At 42.0% G+C, this 18287-nt stretch overlaps 2 protein-coding genes across 10 annotated transcripts in view; one reads left to right on the top strand and one right to left on the bottom strand.

Annotated features, from left to right (window-relative positions):
• The window catches only part of LOC144470965 (uncharacterized), a 46382-nt gene extending 30704 nt beyond the window's left edge, over positions 1-15678 (bottom strand). For 6 of the 9 annotated variants that reach the window (XM_078182587.1, XM_078182604.1, XM_078182596.1 and 3 more), the window contains exons 1-2: positions 15432-15678; positions 15031-15265 (exon numbers count right to left, since the gene is read on the bottom strand). Coding sequence is in view for 1 of the 9 variants with exons in the window: in XM_078182581.1 (XP_078038707.1) it covers positions 15031-15050 (20 nt within the window). In the remaining 8 variants the exon portion in view is untranslated. Of the gene's footprint in view, positions 1-15030; positions 15266-15431 lie in introns of those variants that run through there. The other 3 variants (XM_078182621.1, XM_078182662.1, XM_078182630.1) reach the window with 3 other exon arrangements.
• LOC144470956 (uncharacterized) lies at positions 1694-17810 on the top strand. The gene is made up of 4 exons (XM_078182569.1): positions 1694-1874; positions 9704-10794; positions 11508-13097; positions 15440-17810. The coding sequence occupies exons 1-4, from the start codon at positions 1860-1862 to the stop codon at positions 15561-15563; spliced, it is 2820 nt and encodes a 939-aa protein (XP_078038695.1). The 5' UTR covers positions 1694-1859; the 3' UTR covers positions 15564-17810.
• Positions 17811-18287: the final 477 nt, after the last annotated feature.

Here is an 18287-nt window from a genome sequence, read left to right as displayed (position 1 = left end):
ATACAAAGCAGTTATTTTTAGTGCTCCGTAAACGTAGTGTTAAAAGAGATTAATGGAGGCAATACATACTTCTAAACGTCAAATAGTCAATCTAGCAGATCTTCGTAATCCTTCACCAGCAAGCGCAATCATTTCCATAAATGTTCATATTCATTCGGTTGTGTAAGTGTGACCGGACGATAAGATCGAAGCGCTGATTCGTCGACAAAACTCGTCGGCCGGTAACCGCAGCCTAATGCACAGCTCGTTACCGATTCAGACATATTGTATACAACCGTTTCCCGTGATTTGCACGCGAGCCGGATGGCACGTTTTCTTCTCCGTTTTTTTTTCGGTGCGCTAACGCGGTGAAAGTGGCGGAGGAACGATCATCGGAATCGGCTGGAAACGCGATTTTTCATCGCCGAGTTTCTTCGTCCATAGCAATCTAGATTCATGCCAGTGGCCTTAATAATACTCGCGGCGTTGATTACGGCAGAGGATTCTTCCGAGGTCGAGTAAGACCGGCTTCGTTTGATACACGTGGAACAATGAATCGGATAAACTCAGCCGCGTTGATCTTGATCGACGGGTGAATGAATCGGTAACTTTTTAATCAAAGACCGCTTGACATTTCAATGGTAATTTTTAGTCGAATTATTGGGATGGGTTGAGCGTCTACAATTAGCGCGATATTGTTTATATTATAACAATTTGTGGAAGTATGCCGTTCTGTAATTGTTGCAATTAATAAGAAGTATGCGGTCACAGGATTTCGATCGTTGATAATAAGAACATTTAGTCAATTCCACTACTTAAGCCCGAATCATTGGAAATTTCTTCCTAATCAGTAACACACTTGTGCAGCTTTCTAAAATGCAAGTGAAATGTTTCAAATATTTGACCATCATTATTTTATTATCCTAAAGTATTTGCTTCATTTATTCAACTCATTTGGATCATTTTACTTATTTCAATCATTTTACCTGCCTCTATCGATTTTATTAGAGGAAACATCTTTAATTTCTCGTGTTAGAGTTATAGAAATTTCGAACAATATATAAATTTTGTTTCGCACGAATCATTTGCATAGAACATAGATTCGCACGACCTCGACGAATTCTCCCCCAGAACAATTTAATTTCGGCCAATTGACATCTAACCTCGCGTTACGATATTGTCGGTTTGTAAAATTAAGCACTTATCCAGAAAGTTCGACGTAACACTCTATACATCCGAAATATCGACATTTTTAATCGTTTGGGTGATGTCCCTCTCCTTCCCCCCCAGGAAGGAAGAATTTCTTTGCAAGGAGCGTGAACATTTTTCCGGGAACTTAGACGGTGGATCGGAGATAAACGGTGGAAAACCGAAGGGTCCGGTAGCCGAAATTCGCTCGATCGCCCTGAAGGTGGTCCTCGACAGTTCGGAAAACGTTCGGATTGATCGTCGGCGACGGTGGACGTCGGCGTCGGAAGAAGGCGAAGGCGAAGGCGAACGCGGGAAGTAGGTCGGTGAGAAATGTCGGTCCTTCGTCGGAGACACGAGGAGCCGCTGACTGAGCGCCTTCGTCAGTCTCGCGAAGATATTCCGGGAGTCAACAGGTGCGTAGGAGCAGGCCTCCTCTTTCTGCTCTTCTCATTTCCTTCCTCGTCGTGTTCCTTTTTCTTTCACCCGTACGCGATTATTGGTCGAACCGTCCGCGAATTTCGTCGCTCGCCCGCGTGTCATGCGGATCTGAGGGCCGGCCACCGCTCTGTGTCTACCCTCTTTTCTGTCCTATATTTACCTACACCTCGGTTATCTACCTCCACCCTTCTGAATAATTGGATTCGCCGAGATCGGGGAACAGCGAACATCAGAGAACGTGACACGAGAAAATGGACAAGCTCAAGGTATTTATCGTTTAGGTATTATAATTAAGGTATCGTATAGGTATATTATCGTTAAGGTATTTGACGTTTCTTTCCGTCGACGTAGCTTCGCGCGTTCTTTCCTTTCTACGCTCGCGTTTACTGCTCCCTTGCTTCGCTATGATTCCAAATTCGCGAAAATTCTTGCCTGTTTTCTGCCTGCAGGAGCAACGATAGAGAGTATTTTATTGAATTAATTTCAGTGAATTATTGCGCGTTATTGATTAACTTTTATGTACAGATTCGCTCGCAATTTTTTCGAATATCATTTCTTACCATATCCATGGTTTACGGAAAATATTATCGCGAGCGTTTTCATTTTCGCAAGCTGTTCTAAGTAAGGAAATTGCTTGATCTAGAAACAATAATCTACTGTCGATAACTGCAAGTAGATAGTATATTTTTACAAGCTGCCTCGTCCTAAATTTTTCGAAGTGTTATCGCTCGGTGTACTCCGCGGCTTACGAGAAACAATATTTTATTACAACTGGATCGCAAGATCGATATGCAACATAAAAATTGCGTAAGTTAATTGCTATTTATTGACGAAAATGTTCTATTTTTCTGATCCCAATAAGTTGAGTTTAATATATAATTATTTTGAAATTCCTTCGATATCTTCATGTTTATGCATTGTTCTGTATTTGAACCGGTCTTGTTTGTCGAAACTGCATAAAATCCACGGTCTAATTACAAGCGTATTAATCCCTGTAAATTACTGTACGTTGCCACTTCGAAAATCTATAGCCTGCCGTCGCTGATTGCACGTAGATAATTCTCGCGTGCAGCCACTGTTCGCAATTATGAAAATATTATTACAGTAACGTGACGTATGGCAAACGATAAAGCAAAATCTGTTCTACTCCGTGTTCCGTGATTATCTCGCAATAGTTTAAAAAGTTTTGGCAACAATTTCCCAGTTCATATTTTTACCGTCGTTTCGGCGATTTACCAGAAGGCGACACATTAATCATCGTCGAACCCGCATAGTTCGAGAATTTTATTTTAAGAGAATATAATCATATGTTAGCGTCGGATCGTTTGCTCTACTTCGGGCAGTTTTCACTTTAGACATCGAGGATCTTACACGAACGATTGTATCGCGTCTGCACCGTTAACGTTTATTATCATTCTCATCGTATGCACTTCGATTCGGGCGCGAGAAGCGCTATTAGTGCATACGCTTCCACACTCTAATTACCTCGTACAAGGACGAGGTAATCAAAAAATGCTGCTCGGAAACATATTTATTAACTTTAATTATCGGTTGCGTGAAATCCAAGCGAGACAACGCTTTGCTATCATCAATGATTCATACGTTCGAGAAAGTGCACGCTCCATCCGAATCTGAAGCCCATCGTAAAAATCAAAAAGCGACGAGCTCGTTATTGTTCGTTCGCTCGTCGGTAGTATGGCTTCCCTCGGACGTGGATGAATCAATATAGCTGCGAAATTCGATGCGTGGGATGAAAGAAAGTTCTGTAATTGCATCGATGATGCACGCTCCATTGTCGCGTTTCGCTCCTCTTTTCCGTGAGACCGACAACACGGTTTTTTTTTCAACGACGCTTGTTTTCCTCGTTGTCGATGGAAAAACGGTTCGATCTAATGCTAAAAAGTTTCAGATAATATTCTAGCTTTCGCGTAAATTAATTAAACTCTTCGAGTTTACATTTCCATGATGTTCGGTTTCGGTATAATGGAAGCAAATAAGTACGGAGGAGAATCGTCGTAAATGTGGTCACCGCTTCTTTCAGGACTCGCGGAAAAAACAGCGCAACTGCTTATGAAAGTTAGAACTCGTGAATACATCCGCATTGAATCGTAGATTAAATGTACATCGAACTCGTGCGCCAATTATTTATCAGCTACGATTTCCGGTTTATTTAATCGTTACCTCACCGCGTGTTTCAAACTCTGACGCTGTGAATCCATTATTTGCAGTATAAATACGCGGAAACAATAATTTTATTCAATAAAAACTATGTACATCTTAGCGTAAAAAATTCGTCTTTGAGACGATTGTGTGATAAAGTAAAATTTCTACCAATTTCCGTCTATTGTACACGCGGATTCGAAATGAAACGACGAGTTTCCCGTGTTAATGCGTCACTCGATGTAACACAATTTTCGAAAAGAAGCTTCCATAGCACGTGGATTCAAAATTAAAAAAAAAAAGAAAACTAAAATTCATTGAAAATCGTCGAGAAGAAAGTTTCGATGTTTGGCTAATGATCTTGTATCCGATCGATCGTGAAATCCAGCCTAGATCGATACCGATTACGGAAAAATGGCTGAGCCCACGTGGACACCGGTCGCGGTTCTCCAAACGAGCTGTCCGAGCATGAAATCGGGGGTGATTTGTGAATTATCAAGCTTATGGGAACATGAAAAATTGCGACATCGTTCGGACTAATGAACGGTGCGCGATTAACGTACATTACGTCGGAGGAAGTGCACAACAACGACTGGCCCCGTTCCGTGTCACACTGTATTTCCGCTCTAGAAAGCCCGCGGACGTTAATTTCGCGACGATTAATGTATATTCATCTTTTTCTCTCCTTCCTACATTCTTCTCCTTGTTCGTGATTTTTGCCGGCCGTCTCTGTCGAGCGACCATCACATTTTTTCGCTAGTCCCCGTGACAGCCTAATTGGAATCACCGGAAACGAATCCGTCGCTTCTGTGTTCGAGCGGGCAAGTCAGACGAAATTTTGTCAGCCTTTTTTCAGAACGAAACAATCGTGTAAATCGTAGTCTTTCAAGCTCTTTAAAAACTTCAGTGCTTCGTTTAATGACATTAGTAAGTTATACATTTTTGGAAGAAAAAATCTGTTTGGAAAGAAAAACCTTTTGCACTGGAAGATTTCGGAGCGGAGCCATTTAAAATTTATCTTCAAACTCGAGAACTTTGTTATGAAGCAGTGGAGATAAATTTTAAATGTATCCGAGTCGGTGCCGTCGAATGCAAAGGGTTAAATTCAAAGAAGCGAATGCTCTGAACACGAGGTTTTAATTTTTAATATTTTGTTGTATATTGTCCACAGATTTAACATTGTTTTAACAAGGTGGCAATTCGTTTTTTACATTTTCTAATTCGCTGAACTACATCGAATAATCTAATGAAGATTAAATTAATTTAATCGAACAAGAAATTACATAAATCCTGAATTAAAGTACTTGTACGTAACGCTTAACGTGCTACATGGTATGGAATATTGATACTACACCAACACATTTTTAAACAAATATAATCATCCCTGTGTCAATCATAATCATAACCATAATTATAAGGATGAACACTTCGTACTGTTTCGTATTACAAAATAATCGCAAGAAACTCAATTTGATCGAAACATGTTCAGACAGCTACATCAACTTTTTTAAACCGTTTATCAATTTCAGTCCTACATCGGTAAAAATTATAAATCCAGTTTCTTCGAACGCTTTAGAATTCGCGACGTCTGTTTTCGCGCAACCTCCATCGTGCACTTTCCGAAGGAGCACTCGAATATTTCGCAACCGCAGCATCTATCCTTTGAAACGCCGGCTTGGAAGGGTACCCTGGTAACTCATTGTCTTCGACAATGTACAATTATGAAGTATTTAAAGCCTCGACAAAAATCGCGCACAGATCGTAAAGTTCACAGAGCGCGGGAGATCCTCTTCGCCCGATATAACCTGGCGTTCTCTCCATTCTCCTCTTTGCCGGGGTCGCGCGAATCAACAAAAGGGTAAGAATTTCCGCGAGTTCGCGAGGTAAGGTCAACAGACGGCCACCGGGAATTTCTGTCGAGGATCGCGCGATCGAAAGTCAACGGATTGGAAAAAGTGGATCGTCCCGCGGCGGACGCGTGCTGCCCATAGACGAGCGAGCGTGGATCGTGATCCGCGCGAGCGCCGCGATCGTGGCCGGCTTGCGGGACAAAACGTGCTCGGGGAAAGCATGTCGTTCCATTTCACTTGTCGACGGATCGGCCGAAGCCTCCGGTCCAGTCGGCCGCCGCCGCCGCCGCTTTATTTCGGTCCCGTATCTCCGTCCTTTTGTTCATTCCTCTCTCGTTCGAAAGTCATTCCTCCGCCTATTTCCTTTCCGCCCCGTTTTTCTACGCGAGCCGTGCTCGTCGATTCCGCGAACCAGCGAAATCGAGGAAAACCGGACGGAACGCGGCTTTTTCCGTCGCTCCGCGGGGGATTCCGCGGCGACGTTGATTGTTGCTCCCTTGCGGCTTGATACCTTCACGATCTACCGTGATCAAATTGTTCTGTCGAAGGAATATTCATTTGCGACGATCTTACGGATTTTAAACTTCGCTCGCATCATTTTCAAGCTTCTATTCGTCTTTGCGAGGATGCCTTGATATTTTAATGAAAGCAGAAAATAACAAACAATTAATTATTGCCATGTATGCTACTTTTTCTACCAAATAACTTTCGTTCGGAACATTTTTCTCTACAATATGCAATTTAAGAGTAAAAGAGTTAAATGACTCACTCTGTGTTTATATTATTCCCTTCTCAAGTCATTCAAAAAATGAGTTTTATTTGCAAAAAAGTGTATTTGCTTTAAAAAAACAAATGCGTTTGATTTGTGGGAAAATGCGGTAAAAGAACTTGATTCGTAAAAGGATATATTTCATTTAGAGAAGGCTGAATATAATTTAAGAACAGCATAGTTTTTTTATTTAACATTAGAACTGTGTTAAAGAAATGCGAAAGAAAGAATTAAGGAAAAGCATGGCTTTTTTATAAAGGAAAAATGTCGAATAGAAAAAATGTGAAAATTCTGATTTAATTGAATAGCTTGGTCTGACATTTCGATCTTTGCTTTTTATTATATTAATATAGTTACGTGCCGCTTGTTAGTTAAAGTGCCAGACCGTACGTGAAAAATGAATCGAATGATCGAGGTCCTACAGCACCTGTCACCTGTCGCTGCATTATTCCAATAGATAGCAGATGTCGAATACATTAACGTTTATCGTTTCTAAACCTCGTGGCATTATTTGTAATTGGTACAGTGGAAACAAAGACAAGCACGTAGTCGATTTCCTCACGAATACGCTATTGCTTGTTATACATCGAGTAACCCGAGTCATGGTTCTGAATTAAAATGTGGCAATCAGACACACTTAACCCACATTCGGCTATCTTCCGCAGATATGCGGAATCGGGAAAGTGACTTTTACTCAACCCGCAACACGTTTTACAAACTACAGAACAAAATGCTGCTTTATTTTTTATTATTTGCTGCTTTTTATCATTGTCTTCCCACTCATAAAACTTTGCAGTTACGCGCTGGTTAGCGTTATTATTTATTATTCACAACACTGTAAATCTCTGTGACGTAAAAGCTACAATAATTTTTCGAAAAGACACTCATTCGGTGTGATATTAATTTAAATGATTGGTTCATTGCGAGGTCCATTGTTTTGCAAAATCGTCTTTTTTACATTGTACCGTATTAATATCGAGCACAATAATTTCGCTCAATTATAGCACGACGTTCTCGAAAGCAAATAATTACACATACGTTGCCCCTACCTTATGATTCATTATAGCACCGTTGTGCAGCTGTTACTGCATCGTATAGTGCACCGGATACCTCGGAAAGACTATTTGTTTGCTTTTTGTCCGCGTAATTGTCTCGCAGAACGAACTTTCCGGTTTACACAATAGGACGTCCACAATTGCTTCACGACTCAAAGGAACCAAATAATGAACTTAATATTTTTGTTTTGTAACTTATTTGGCCGACGATAAGTACAACATGTCAGCGCAAAGTTGCCAGAAAAGTTTTTGGGTAAATATAATGACAATGATCTTAGAAAGACAGAAAGTTTTTCAAGTTGCGGTTGGACAACCGTAAATCGGAACGGAGAAATTCTTGGACGGCTGAGATAAGTTTGTCTTCTCTCGTTTGTTATTTAATGTAATTGACTTATTAATGTACAGTGCTTTCTGGGACGTCTTAATGGTTCTACCACTGCGCGCGGCGTGATTCGTAAGAACGATGAGACGGAAGCGGTGCGAAACAAAGGAATCCGGAGGACATCTCGCCACTGATCCAATCGCAATGAATAAATTCTCCACTTAATAATAGAAAGTACCAACCGGTCGGTTACTGCATCGCTATTTTCTAATCTCGCGAAAGAATGCCGGCAATTTCAGCGAGCTATTAAATTTCTCTCGCCGCGATTACCTTCTCAGATCGAGCGGACCCTCGAGTCTCTCGTTACGATGCATCGGTTTTCGTCGGTTCGGTTCCGGTTAACTTTTGTCACGCTACGATCATTTACGTTACAACATACCCGATACTTTGTCACAGAAATGATAGAATATTCTATTTAAATTTACACATTTCATTGTCCCTACCTTTTGGGATCTTTCTCAATAAATGTTAATACATACAATGTTCCACGGGTACAAATTGTTTTCGATCGTTCATCGAAAAAGGCACTATAAAAGAAAAAATCGAATATTATAAGCTAGTTATATTTAACAATTTTTGTTTTGTAAACAGAACAATCAGTCAATATTATTTGGCACTTGGTGTAATAAAAATACGTGTAAATTTTTAACGAAACATTCACGAACTTTTTCTTATATAATTCTTAATATTATTTTCACCTATAGAATACAGTATTGAAGTGTTTACGGAAACATACGGGTCACCCTGTATATTAATTGCATTGTTCTAAAACTGGCTTTAAACTGCACTCGGAGAGCCACGAAATCGCGCCCACCGCCGCGCCTCCATTTATAGATACCGTGTTTAAGACGAGCTAAAAGGGAACATCGCGGGAGAAAGTTGAGCAACTTGATAAGACACAAGTTCGCGGACCCTTCCCTTTTCTGTTCGATGTAACCACTCACGTAGAAAGTGCGCGATTGCACTTTTTTTTAATGGCCTCGAAAGCCCCGGCCGACGATCAAGGATACCGCTAAAACGTGCACGGGCGCCTCTGCTCGATCGTGCCCCGAAATATCCTACTTTCGAATCTTCGGTTTTCGAAGTTGAAATTAAGGTGGAAACGGCGCGAGAAACGGAAGTGGGTCACGGCGTAAGACGGTGCACTATTTACGGTGTTCCTCGCGCGCGTTGCGTTCGCCCGCGAACGGTGGAAGCACGGTGGACTTCCGGTAGGCTCATTACCATCGAGGTGCAACCGCGTAACGCGTTAGGCGTTACATAAAACGAGTTTGTAATTAGCGCGCTCGAATCGTGCTTCCTAGATGAACTTAACGGTGCCGCGGGGTTGGCTGAAATCAAATAAGATTTTTTCTCGGTGGAAATGAAACACAATAGATTACTAAACAAAAACTATTACAAAGAATCGAACAAGATTTCTAGCAAACAAGACTTACTATGTCAGTTGTCCAAATATATAATAATTATGCAGCTTAAGCGTGAAGTTGGCTGTGATTAAAATTAAGTCTTTTCTTGGGAAAAACGAAATTATTTTCCGAACAACCCAATAAAATAGTAATTCGTAAATTAGTAAAATAGTACGTATTTTACCAATTGGTAAAATAGTACGAACAGGATACCAGATGTCGGTGAATAAAATTTATTTTCATAATGCAAATCGCGGAATAAAATGTGTTACACTTTGCTGATCTAAAATCTAGAACATGAAATAAAATATGTTGCTCAGATAATCTAATGTGTAAGACAGGATATTTTGTCAATCTGAAACATAAAATTTTTCATTTTGATAAACTAAGTTATAAAATACAATATTCGTATAAAAAAAGAACGAGCAAAAATTTCTTCGACACGTTACATTAAAACTGTGATTACGTTTCAGGTGTCGCTTCTTCTATGCCTTCTCGGTTTGGCAATCGTGGTGTCTGCTACCACAGACGTGCCTAAGCCCAGCTATGCGCGGACGATGTTGAAAGTTTCGAGAAGTCTTCCGGGGGAGACAGAGGAGCTAAAAGTGCGAACAAGCGAGGGCAGCGTGGCCACCCTGATCGTAAAGCGAAGAGAAAAGACAGTCCCCGAAGAGCCGAAGCTCGACGAATCGTCCATGAAGCCTATAGAAACGCAGAAGACGAATCTCGAAGAGACAAACACGAGCTCTGCGTTGGTTGAGACGCCGAAGCCTAGCAAGAACGAAACGAAGAACAAGGAAGAGGTCAGGAAGCTGGAGGTGGCCCAAATCGAGCAGCTTAGAGCAAAGTTGTCCGACTCGGACAATAAGAAAGCGCCACCGAGCACGGGGAACAGTTCCAAGGAAAGGAAACCCCTGGTTCCTGAGAGAGAGCAAGCAGTTAGCGAGAAGAACATCGATTATGGCAACTGGACGCCTTTAGGAACTGACGGGCGAGCAGTGCGCATGGAAGAGTCGACAACGGAAGAGTATCACAGCTGGAAGCCTCTTCCTAGTAACCCGAAGAGCAACCCGGAAGAGAGGAACAGCTACGCCAGGTTCGACTCGGCCTTTCCAACCAGCGGCCTGCTGCTTATGAGACATTTTCAAGACAGATCCCAAAGGAATTTACCTATGAACGATCAGTCCGACGAAACCACTCGGTACACCTTTCTACCTCATCAGGTCCGACCGACTAGGACCAACGTAGGCGCGAACCTTTCGAAGAACAGAGATGCCAAGAATGTGCCGCCGGAGGTGATCGTTCGGTCGGAGATCAACGTGAAAACTGGACAGAAGAGGATGCCGATGACCATCGACAGAGACGGCACGCCTGTGATCCATGGCAAGAGGGTACCGGACGAGCCCATTGACAAGGTACAGACTTGGCGCAATGCCAGAGTGATCAACAACAAGCTGATACGCGAAGGCGCGGCAGATAGCTTGGATCCTTCCACCAGCTTCTACCAGGCGGAGAATGACGAGAAACAGGGGTTCGAGAGGTTCTTCAGGAATGTTAATAAAAGGTAACTTATTCATCGCTTGCCTTCATTTACCATTTATCATTTTAGTTTCTACGTGGCTATTCTATGTTTCTATGGAATTCTTCATGGAAAAAGAACGTAGAATAGGTTCAACCTTGATCGAGCTAAGTCTTACCGAGCATCCAAGATGATCGGTTTGTAGAAATAGAATAAAGTCAATTCAAGCATACATTGTAATAAAGATGACAAAATGTCTGAAATAAATATAATCTATTTAAATATAACACACGTTAGTTACTTTTAAGGGTCGGTAGGTCTAGCGTTCATAAAATCGGCGCGTTAAAATCTATAAATATATTTTATTCATCAACAATATTTCTCTAACATTGCTTTATCAATATTTTAAACTCAATACTTCATTATTTAATCACTATCGAAATTTTATACTTGGGAAATCAATTATACTATCAATATTACACCATTAGTAAAATACCGGGTACATAGTCTGAAAATAAAAGCAAATTATATTTGTATAATAATTATTTTGTTAGGTAGAATTTTTAGATCGTGCAAAAGACTTCAGCGTTTCGTAGAAAATAGTAATAATGTTGTTCACGTAAATTCTCCCATTTAACAATTAATTGTTCATACGGATCTTCCGCCGAGCATACGTACTCATTTCAAATCTTCCATGCACCGGTGTACTTGTTGAGTTATGTCACTGCTTCAGCTGTAATTGAGTGACATTTCACCAGGTACGGCAAGGACGTTGACGACGAGGGGAAGAACGTTTTCTTCGAATGGGACCCGAAGAACTACAAGAACGAGGCATTGAAGGCGGAGGTGTACGAACCGAGGAACGATAACTATCGCGCCAGTGCTCACAAGAGGATGCTGCACCCTGACGGGGTGGCCGTGTATCCGGTGTCGCAACTCTACACTCCGGAGAGCCAGAAGATCGCACCCGTGGCATTGAAACCCGGCGCGAGGGCGCCGGTACTCCAGTACGCTCATCCGGAGTTGGGCGTGCAACCGGCCAAGATCCTGAAGAACGAGAAAAAGCGTCCGGACAACTTCCCCGAGAATCAATACTCGTTCACGGAGCAACGGCAGAAGAAGAAGTACGTGTTGAACGACAAGAACATCGTCGACAGCTACACGACGAAGAACTATTACCCTAACCAGCACTTCTACGGGCTGAAGAGGCCGAACGACGCGCCGTTCTGGGTGAAGATATCCGAGAACCTGAAGAGCCAATTCTCGAACGGTGTGGAGAAGATGTCGCAGTTTACCCGGCCGGTGATCGATCCTCTAGTGGAGGCTACGCACAAGATCTCTCAGAACCTCGGCCTGTCCAATGGAAAGGAAGCTCAGGAGAAGGTAGGTACCGTTGCTACCGGCGGTAGCATTTTGATCCCAGCGCTAGGACTCGTGGCATCGGGCGCTGCTTTGGGCATCGGAGCGGTGGCAGTGGGCAGGTACTTGGACGTCGACGTACTGAAACGATCGAACGGCGAAATTGGAACCGAGATAGATTATCAAAGGGCTCTGGATGCCGATCAGCCACTTGCAATCAAGTCGGATCAGCCGAACGGAGGAGATGGTATCGGGGAAACCGTTTACTTCCTAGAAAACGCTGCTAGGACCAAAGACGGTGATGCCGGTGCCAGGTCTCCGAACAATGAGAACGGGGTTCTCGTGATCCTCCAAGAAGATCAGGCGAAAGAGAATCAAGGGAGCAAGCCGGAGACCCAGTCGATGAACAGAAGAAGACGGAGCGTCGACTATCTGGACATTTTCCAGGCGGACGGGAACCTGAGGAATTTAGTCCGGAACAAGCGGTTCCAGCGGAAAGGCGCGGATTCCATCAGCGAGATCGTGGAGATCGATCTGCCTGCTCGAGATGGAAGCATCGATGTAACCGAGCTCGTCATTCCGAGGAGAACAGCTTCGGGTCAGAGCGTGGCGAAGCACGGCAACGAAGACGCGTCGATTCTGGTGGTCGAGGATGGCACCGCGCCGACGGAGCTCTTCAAGAATCGATTCGATGTTGACGTTTCCAATGGAAACGACAAGGTACTGGACGATGGCTCTGAGCGAGAACAGAGGAATTCCGTGGACGGAAGGAACGAGAGAAGAAGAAGAAGAAGGAGCGTAGAGATCGACCAGGAACTGGAGGACGCTCTTCAGAATCTGGAGAACGCGGAAGTGGCCGAAGTGGGGCACATAGACGGTGACTGGACCAACACACCTTGCGCGAAGAGGATATTCTGCGACGCCATGATCCAGAGAGACTCTGACGCTGTGATCATGATGGAGAAGAAAATGGCCGCGCTTCTGGGGCTGTAAGTAAACAGATGTCCTCCGATTCCTGGTGGCAGGTTTCTATGGGAATTCCTTTTTACGAAATCAACCGACCGGGACCGCGTGTTACAAAACAGCCGGTAATCTCGTTGTTCTATCCTGGTGATATAATAATGTTGCCCTGGTTAGCATACAGTTATGTAGCTGACTATGTTTGGCGGATGGATAATGCGCTTTCGTTTTCACGGAAACGGGCGAGCCGAGGGAAAAGAGGCGGCACCGAATTTGGCGCTACAGGCAAGGGAATGCCTTGGGGAATTCTTCTATTCGGCAGCCATCTTGTATTTGTAACGTATTTTGTAACGTAAGGAGGATTGCCAGATTTAGTGATCTCGATGACAAGTTTTACCATTTAGTGACGCTAGACAGGACTAGGCGACGATAAAGAGATCATGGTTTGTAATCTAAAAAATGATAGAATGTATTTTAAAGAACAAGAATATTTTATATGTCGATTGTTACGACATTGCTTTGACACGTTTTCCAACGATTTAGCGACCACAAAAACACGATAAAATCGTGTCAATGCTAAGAAGTTAACATTCGTGACATTAATTGCTCCTGTAATTCTCTTGATCGTCGCACGTCGCGAACTGATCTATTCAATCGATTATCGTGGAAATCAGCTTTCAAGTAATTTCGTTCTCTAATTGTGAGAAATATAGCAGTGAACGTGTCAATTAACACTACGGTGTTAGAGGAAGTCATGAATGCTGAACTTTTTGCACGAGATAATTAAAAATATAATTAACATCACTTTAGCCGCGTACTTCTTATTTAATTACGTAAATTGCTGCTGAAAAGAAAACGGAGTGACTTCGAAAAGTATACTAATGGAACAATAATGGAAATTGCGTATCGTTTTGTAACTATGACCGGATTGAATCTATTCAAATTTCTTACGATCTCTATTATAATATATGCTTGAAAAAAAAGGAGTTCATTAACAAATTTTTCACAGAAACATTTTCATAATTTCAACTGCGAAAGATCTACTTTTGAACAGTTTTAAAAAAAAGAGCTGAGATAATAGACCTAAACCTATTTTAAATTTTAAAGCCATTATAATTCAGACGATTGTCCGCACTCGTCGCTATCACTCGATTTGTGCATCGTTCCAAGCGTGCCGCGGCTCTTTCGAGACAATCGAATTTTTTTCGTAGACGAAACACGGCCGGGAAGAAAAGGGAAAGGTAACCGTTTTCGTGTAGGAAGACGCCGCTATTAGGAGCTAAACGTGTTCCTTCGATTCGCGGCGTACGTTCACGGGCTTTTCCTAACACGCGCGCCTCCCGTACGTGACGCGCTACGCACTGCATGCACGGAGTGAAACTGTGCTAACTGAGAGGTAAAAGTCGAATCAGTCAGTAGGACGTCGCCGGCGAAAGCTGGAAGAAAGTTATCTGTTTCTCGGTATGGTTCCGTACGGGCAGCGCGGCGCTGCTCCCCGATTTTTCGCGCCTCTCCTTCGTCGATTACTAATTTAACGCATTCACGCATACGTTACGGCAGAGTTCTCCGTTTCGCGCGTACTCGTACACGCGAACCGTGGAGGAGGGAAGTCGGAAATAACGTAATTTCACTAATCCAATTTTCATTCGGTGCTTGAACAAGTTTCGATTGTTTGCTAAATAGGTATTGGAAATTGTAGCATTTCCATGAGATTTCAGGCAATGTAACATCAATTTGATGGAACTGTAAACAAGCTTAATGGACACGTTGACACGACATCTGAATTCGTAAAGTGTTTTCAACAATTACTATAAAAAGTCTAGTGTTACATTATCGAACAGATTTCGCGTCCATCATGGCCACAGGTGTTGCAATTAACGTGTCAAACGCAAAGCTATCGATAGACGTTTATACGTACGAGAATTTATTACAGGAGATCTTTGAATAACATTAATTTATTACCTTCGAGGGACAGTATACATGTCAGGTTTCCCTCGACGGCGGTTTAAACGAAGTCAGAGCCGTCTCTAAAAGTTCATCGATCTCTCGGAACGATCCATCGGGAACCGTCTTCTCTAATGCCTGCTAATCCCTCATCCCGGCTCGATCCGATCGACATGAACGTGATTCAATGTTAGCTTTCGACTCGACCCGACGTGACAGCGGCACTTTTTCCACCGCGCAATTTATTAACAAGCTGAAACGACACCGATGCCAATTACAGTGGCATTAACGTATTCCGTCGGCCATCAATTATATCGCTTAGCTGTCGGGTTCCCGGCGCGTTTTGTTGGACGGGCGACGCTACGCGCGTGCTTTCTAATGAATTTCTATCGGCCATTAATCGACCGCCGTTTGCATACCTTCGCAGGATCCAGCCGGGGGCTGCCGTCCAGGTGTCCGGCCACTTCCAGGAGGTCATGGATGCGGTACGGAGGCACGATTGTTCCAGCTTTCTGTGTCCCCAGGCCAGGCCCGGCAACGTGTTCTTCTAAATCCGCCCCGGGGCCCCGCGCTCGAAATCGCCTCGATCGTGGAAAGCGACGCTGATAAATCGTTCACCGTTCGCGGTGAAAGCAGACCCGGGTAGACGGCGTTATGAGATTCCGAACGAATTTGATTCCCTTCGGCCGCGACTTCTTCCGCGTGGTCGGTCCGGTAACGACGTTGCAGGGCGTTCGATCGGAATCCGAGCTGCTCGGATTCCGTCGGATGCCAGCTCGCGGCGAATCGTCGATAACCGGACAGAGGTCTCTGCAAGAGTAAGACACGGTGTTTCAGAATGAACTTTCTTCGATAACTGATGAATTGGATGATCCTTCTGATAAGAAGTCTACGAGTATTGCTCTAATTTTATAACTTTTCTGATGCACTGGTGGCCAACCATTTGGCCTCTATACAGTTTTTACGAAATTCACCGTAGTTTCAGTTTTTGTTGTTGCATGGGATCTGTCTTTAAATATATCTTTCTGAAATTAACCCTTTGGCTACGGCAGACTTTGGCACGGCCGTAGTTTTTCGTTAGACACGCATTTCTGAGGATGTATATTAAAATATTCAAAATATTGAATTCTGTTACATCATACCAATATTACTTGAAGTGAACAATAATATTAAGCTTTTTTACAATATATATAGCATAAATATTACACAATATATACTTAATCAAAAATAATAAACGGAGGCGAAATTTGATCTTGACGCCTATTGGCGCCTACAGTACCGCGAAGCCAAAGTGTCGGACGCCAATAGGCGCCAACAGTAGTCAAAGGGTTAAGTAGGGAAGAAATACGATTTAAGAAATTTTCTAAACGAATACGCTCTGCCAAATGATAGGATGGCTGTTTGATCTTATATAAAATTTAAGAAAAATTTAAGAAAATTTTACATTAATTTGCTATTTGTACATACGTATTGTTTTACTTTTATAATCGTCCACAAAGGTACGAGTGTGGCAATCGGTATCATAAATCATCCTACTTCGATTTAAAATCGCACATGCCTTGGAAATAGTGAAAGATTGGAAGGTAATAAAATATGGAAAGTAAAATCAATTTTTCGAAGAGGATAAATAATCTTTGAAGGGTTTCTTTTGTTCAAGTTTGGTACAAGATAACGAAGTTTAATTTTTTTAAACCGAACTGCAAAGTTATAGAAAGGAGTATAATAGTACCATTTGTAAAACTTTCTAGCGACTTATCTTTGATCTGTCGTCGAATTGAATGCCAGTGTATTCCATTGTTCCAGGCGTTCGTTTCTTCTTCGACCAATGTGAACAATGAGAATTCAGAATTAATTACTATATTTATCGTAATATGTTATATATAGCAAAGAATAATAAATTCGTTTATAGCGTACAATTTAGGCAAACAGTGCGTATTCGATAACTTTTTTCTTATGTTCGTGACACTTCTTGAATTCAGACCGCATGAACAGTCCGTCAGCTAATTAGGCATATTCTGAAACACCTCTCATGCTACCCGAAGGGCTTGAACTTCATAGGAATTTTGAAAACTAACGACAATAACTCAGCTGAAGTCGAAGAAGCTATGAGAGAAAGAAGAACGAAAGAAAATGGTCAATTTGATAAATTTGTTCATATCGAATGTTGGACGTCAGGTAGACACCGCGTCGTCGCATCGTTGCGTTAATATCGAAAACGTTCGCCGAACTTTGATACATAGTGTTTTACAACATTTATTACGTAGCAAATTACACCGTTCGCTGTCGTTCTTCCTTTCACGATGATTTTCGGAGAAGAGATCACGAACGTGTCTCGAGCCAAAAGTGTACATACCTGCCACTCTATTTAATGTCATGCCTAAGCTACTAATTTTAAGTGACCCTAGGATTAAGGTTTTAGGATCGAGAAAGGTGATCGATTCGAAGACCACCGCGGACTGGGTAGCCTAAACTTGACCTAAACCGTTTTAGCCGGTAGATTAAGTTCGCGCGCGTTCGAACGTGACGCGACTCGAACACGAGATTCGGGTCAAATTTGAGTTTCCCAATGGGTCTTCACTTTCACTCGATCGCCTGGTTGCCGGCCGCGTACGATCCATACGGTTTCATTCAACGCTATGGGAAGCGACTCGAGACCGTTGGAATCGTTTCCCCGCTGGGACTCGACGCGAACATTGCTGCAAATATTTATTTTCCCATTTCACGGCGGGAGTTCAGGTTTTTCAAAAATTCATCGAATGTACGTGTAAGTTAGCAATAAACGTGTTTTTTTTACAGTATCGCTTCTGACTTTTCATTTTGTTCGATACCTTGTTAAAACAAACTTTAGGATAAGATAGGTTAATCTGTGAATCTTCATCCTGTGAATTAATATATATTAATATATTATAATAATATTAATATTAATATATTAATATATTATAATAATATTAACATTAATATAATAATATATTATAATAATATTGATATTAATATATATTAATATATTATAATAATATTAATATTAATATTATTATAATAATATTAATATTAATATAATAATATATTATAATCAGTCGTGGCGGAGGATCGATTACAATGAACGAAACAATGCCAGATTTGGTAGATTCATTTTTCAGTGTCATTTAAAAATGATTTAATTTATAACATGACCTGACCTGCAGAAATCCTTGATAAAGTTGAATCTTCAGTTTGATATTAGGCGGAGGAAATGTTCGAAAAATAAAGAAAAATTACTTGTTAGCTATTAGGCTTAG

The sequence above is a fragment of the Augochlora pura genome, chromosome 1 (assembly GCF_028453695.1).
Source record: "Augochlora pura isolate Apur16 chromosome 1, APUR_v2.2.1, whole genome shotgun sequence".
Taxonomy (NCBI): Eukaryota; Metazoa; Arthropoda; class Insecta; order Hymenoptera; family Halictidae; genus Augochlora; species Augochlora pura.
The sequence above is the reverse complement of the archived record's forward strand: the minus strand, read 5'-3'. Positions and strand labels throughout refer to the sequence as shown.

Coding starts and splice junctions, on each gene's coding strand:
- LOC144470956 (XM_078182569.1), top strand. Junction 10,795..11,507: donor TTCAGGAATGTTAATAAAAG/GTAACTTATTCA, acceptor ACATTTCACCAG/GTACGGCAAGGACGTTGACG. Junction 13,098..15,439: donor ATGGCCGCGCTTCTGGGGCT/GTAAGTAAACAG, acceptor ATACCTTCGCAG/GATCCAGCCGGGGGCTGCCG.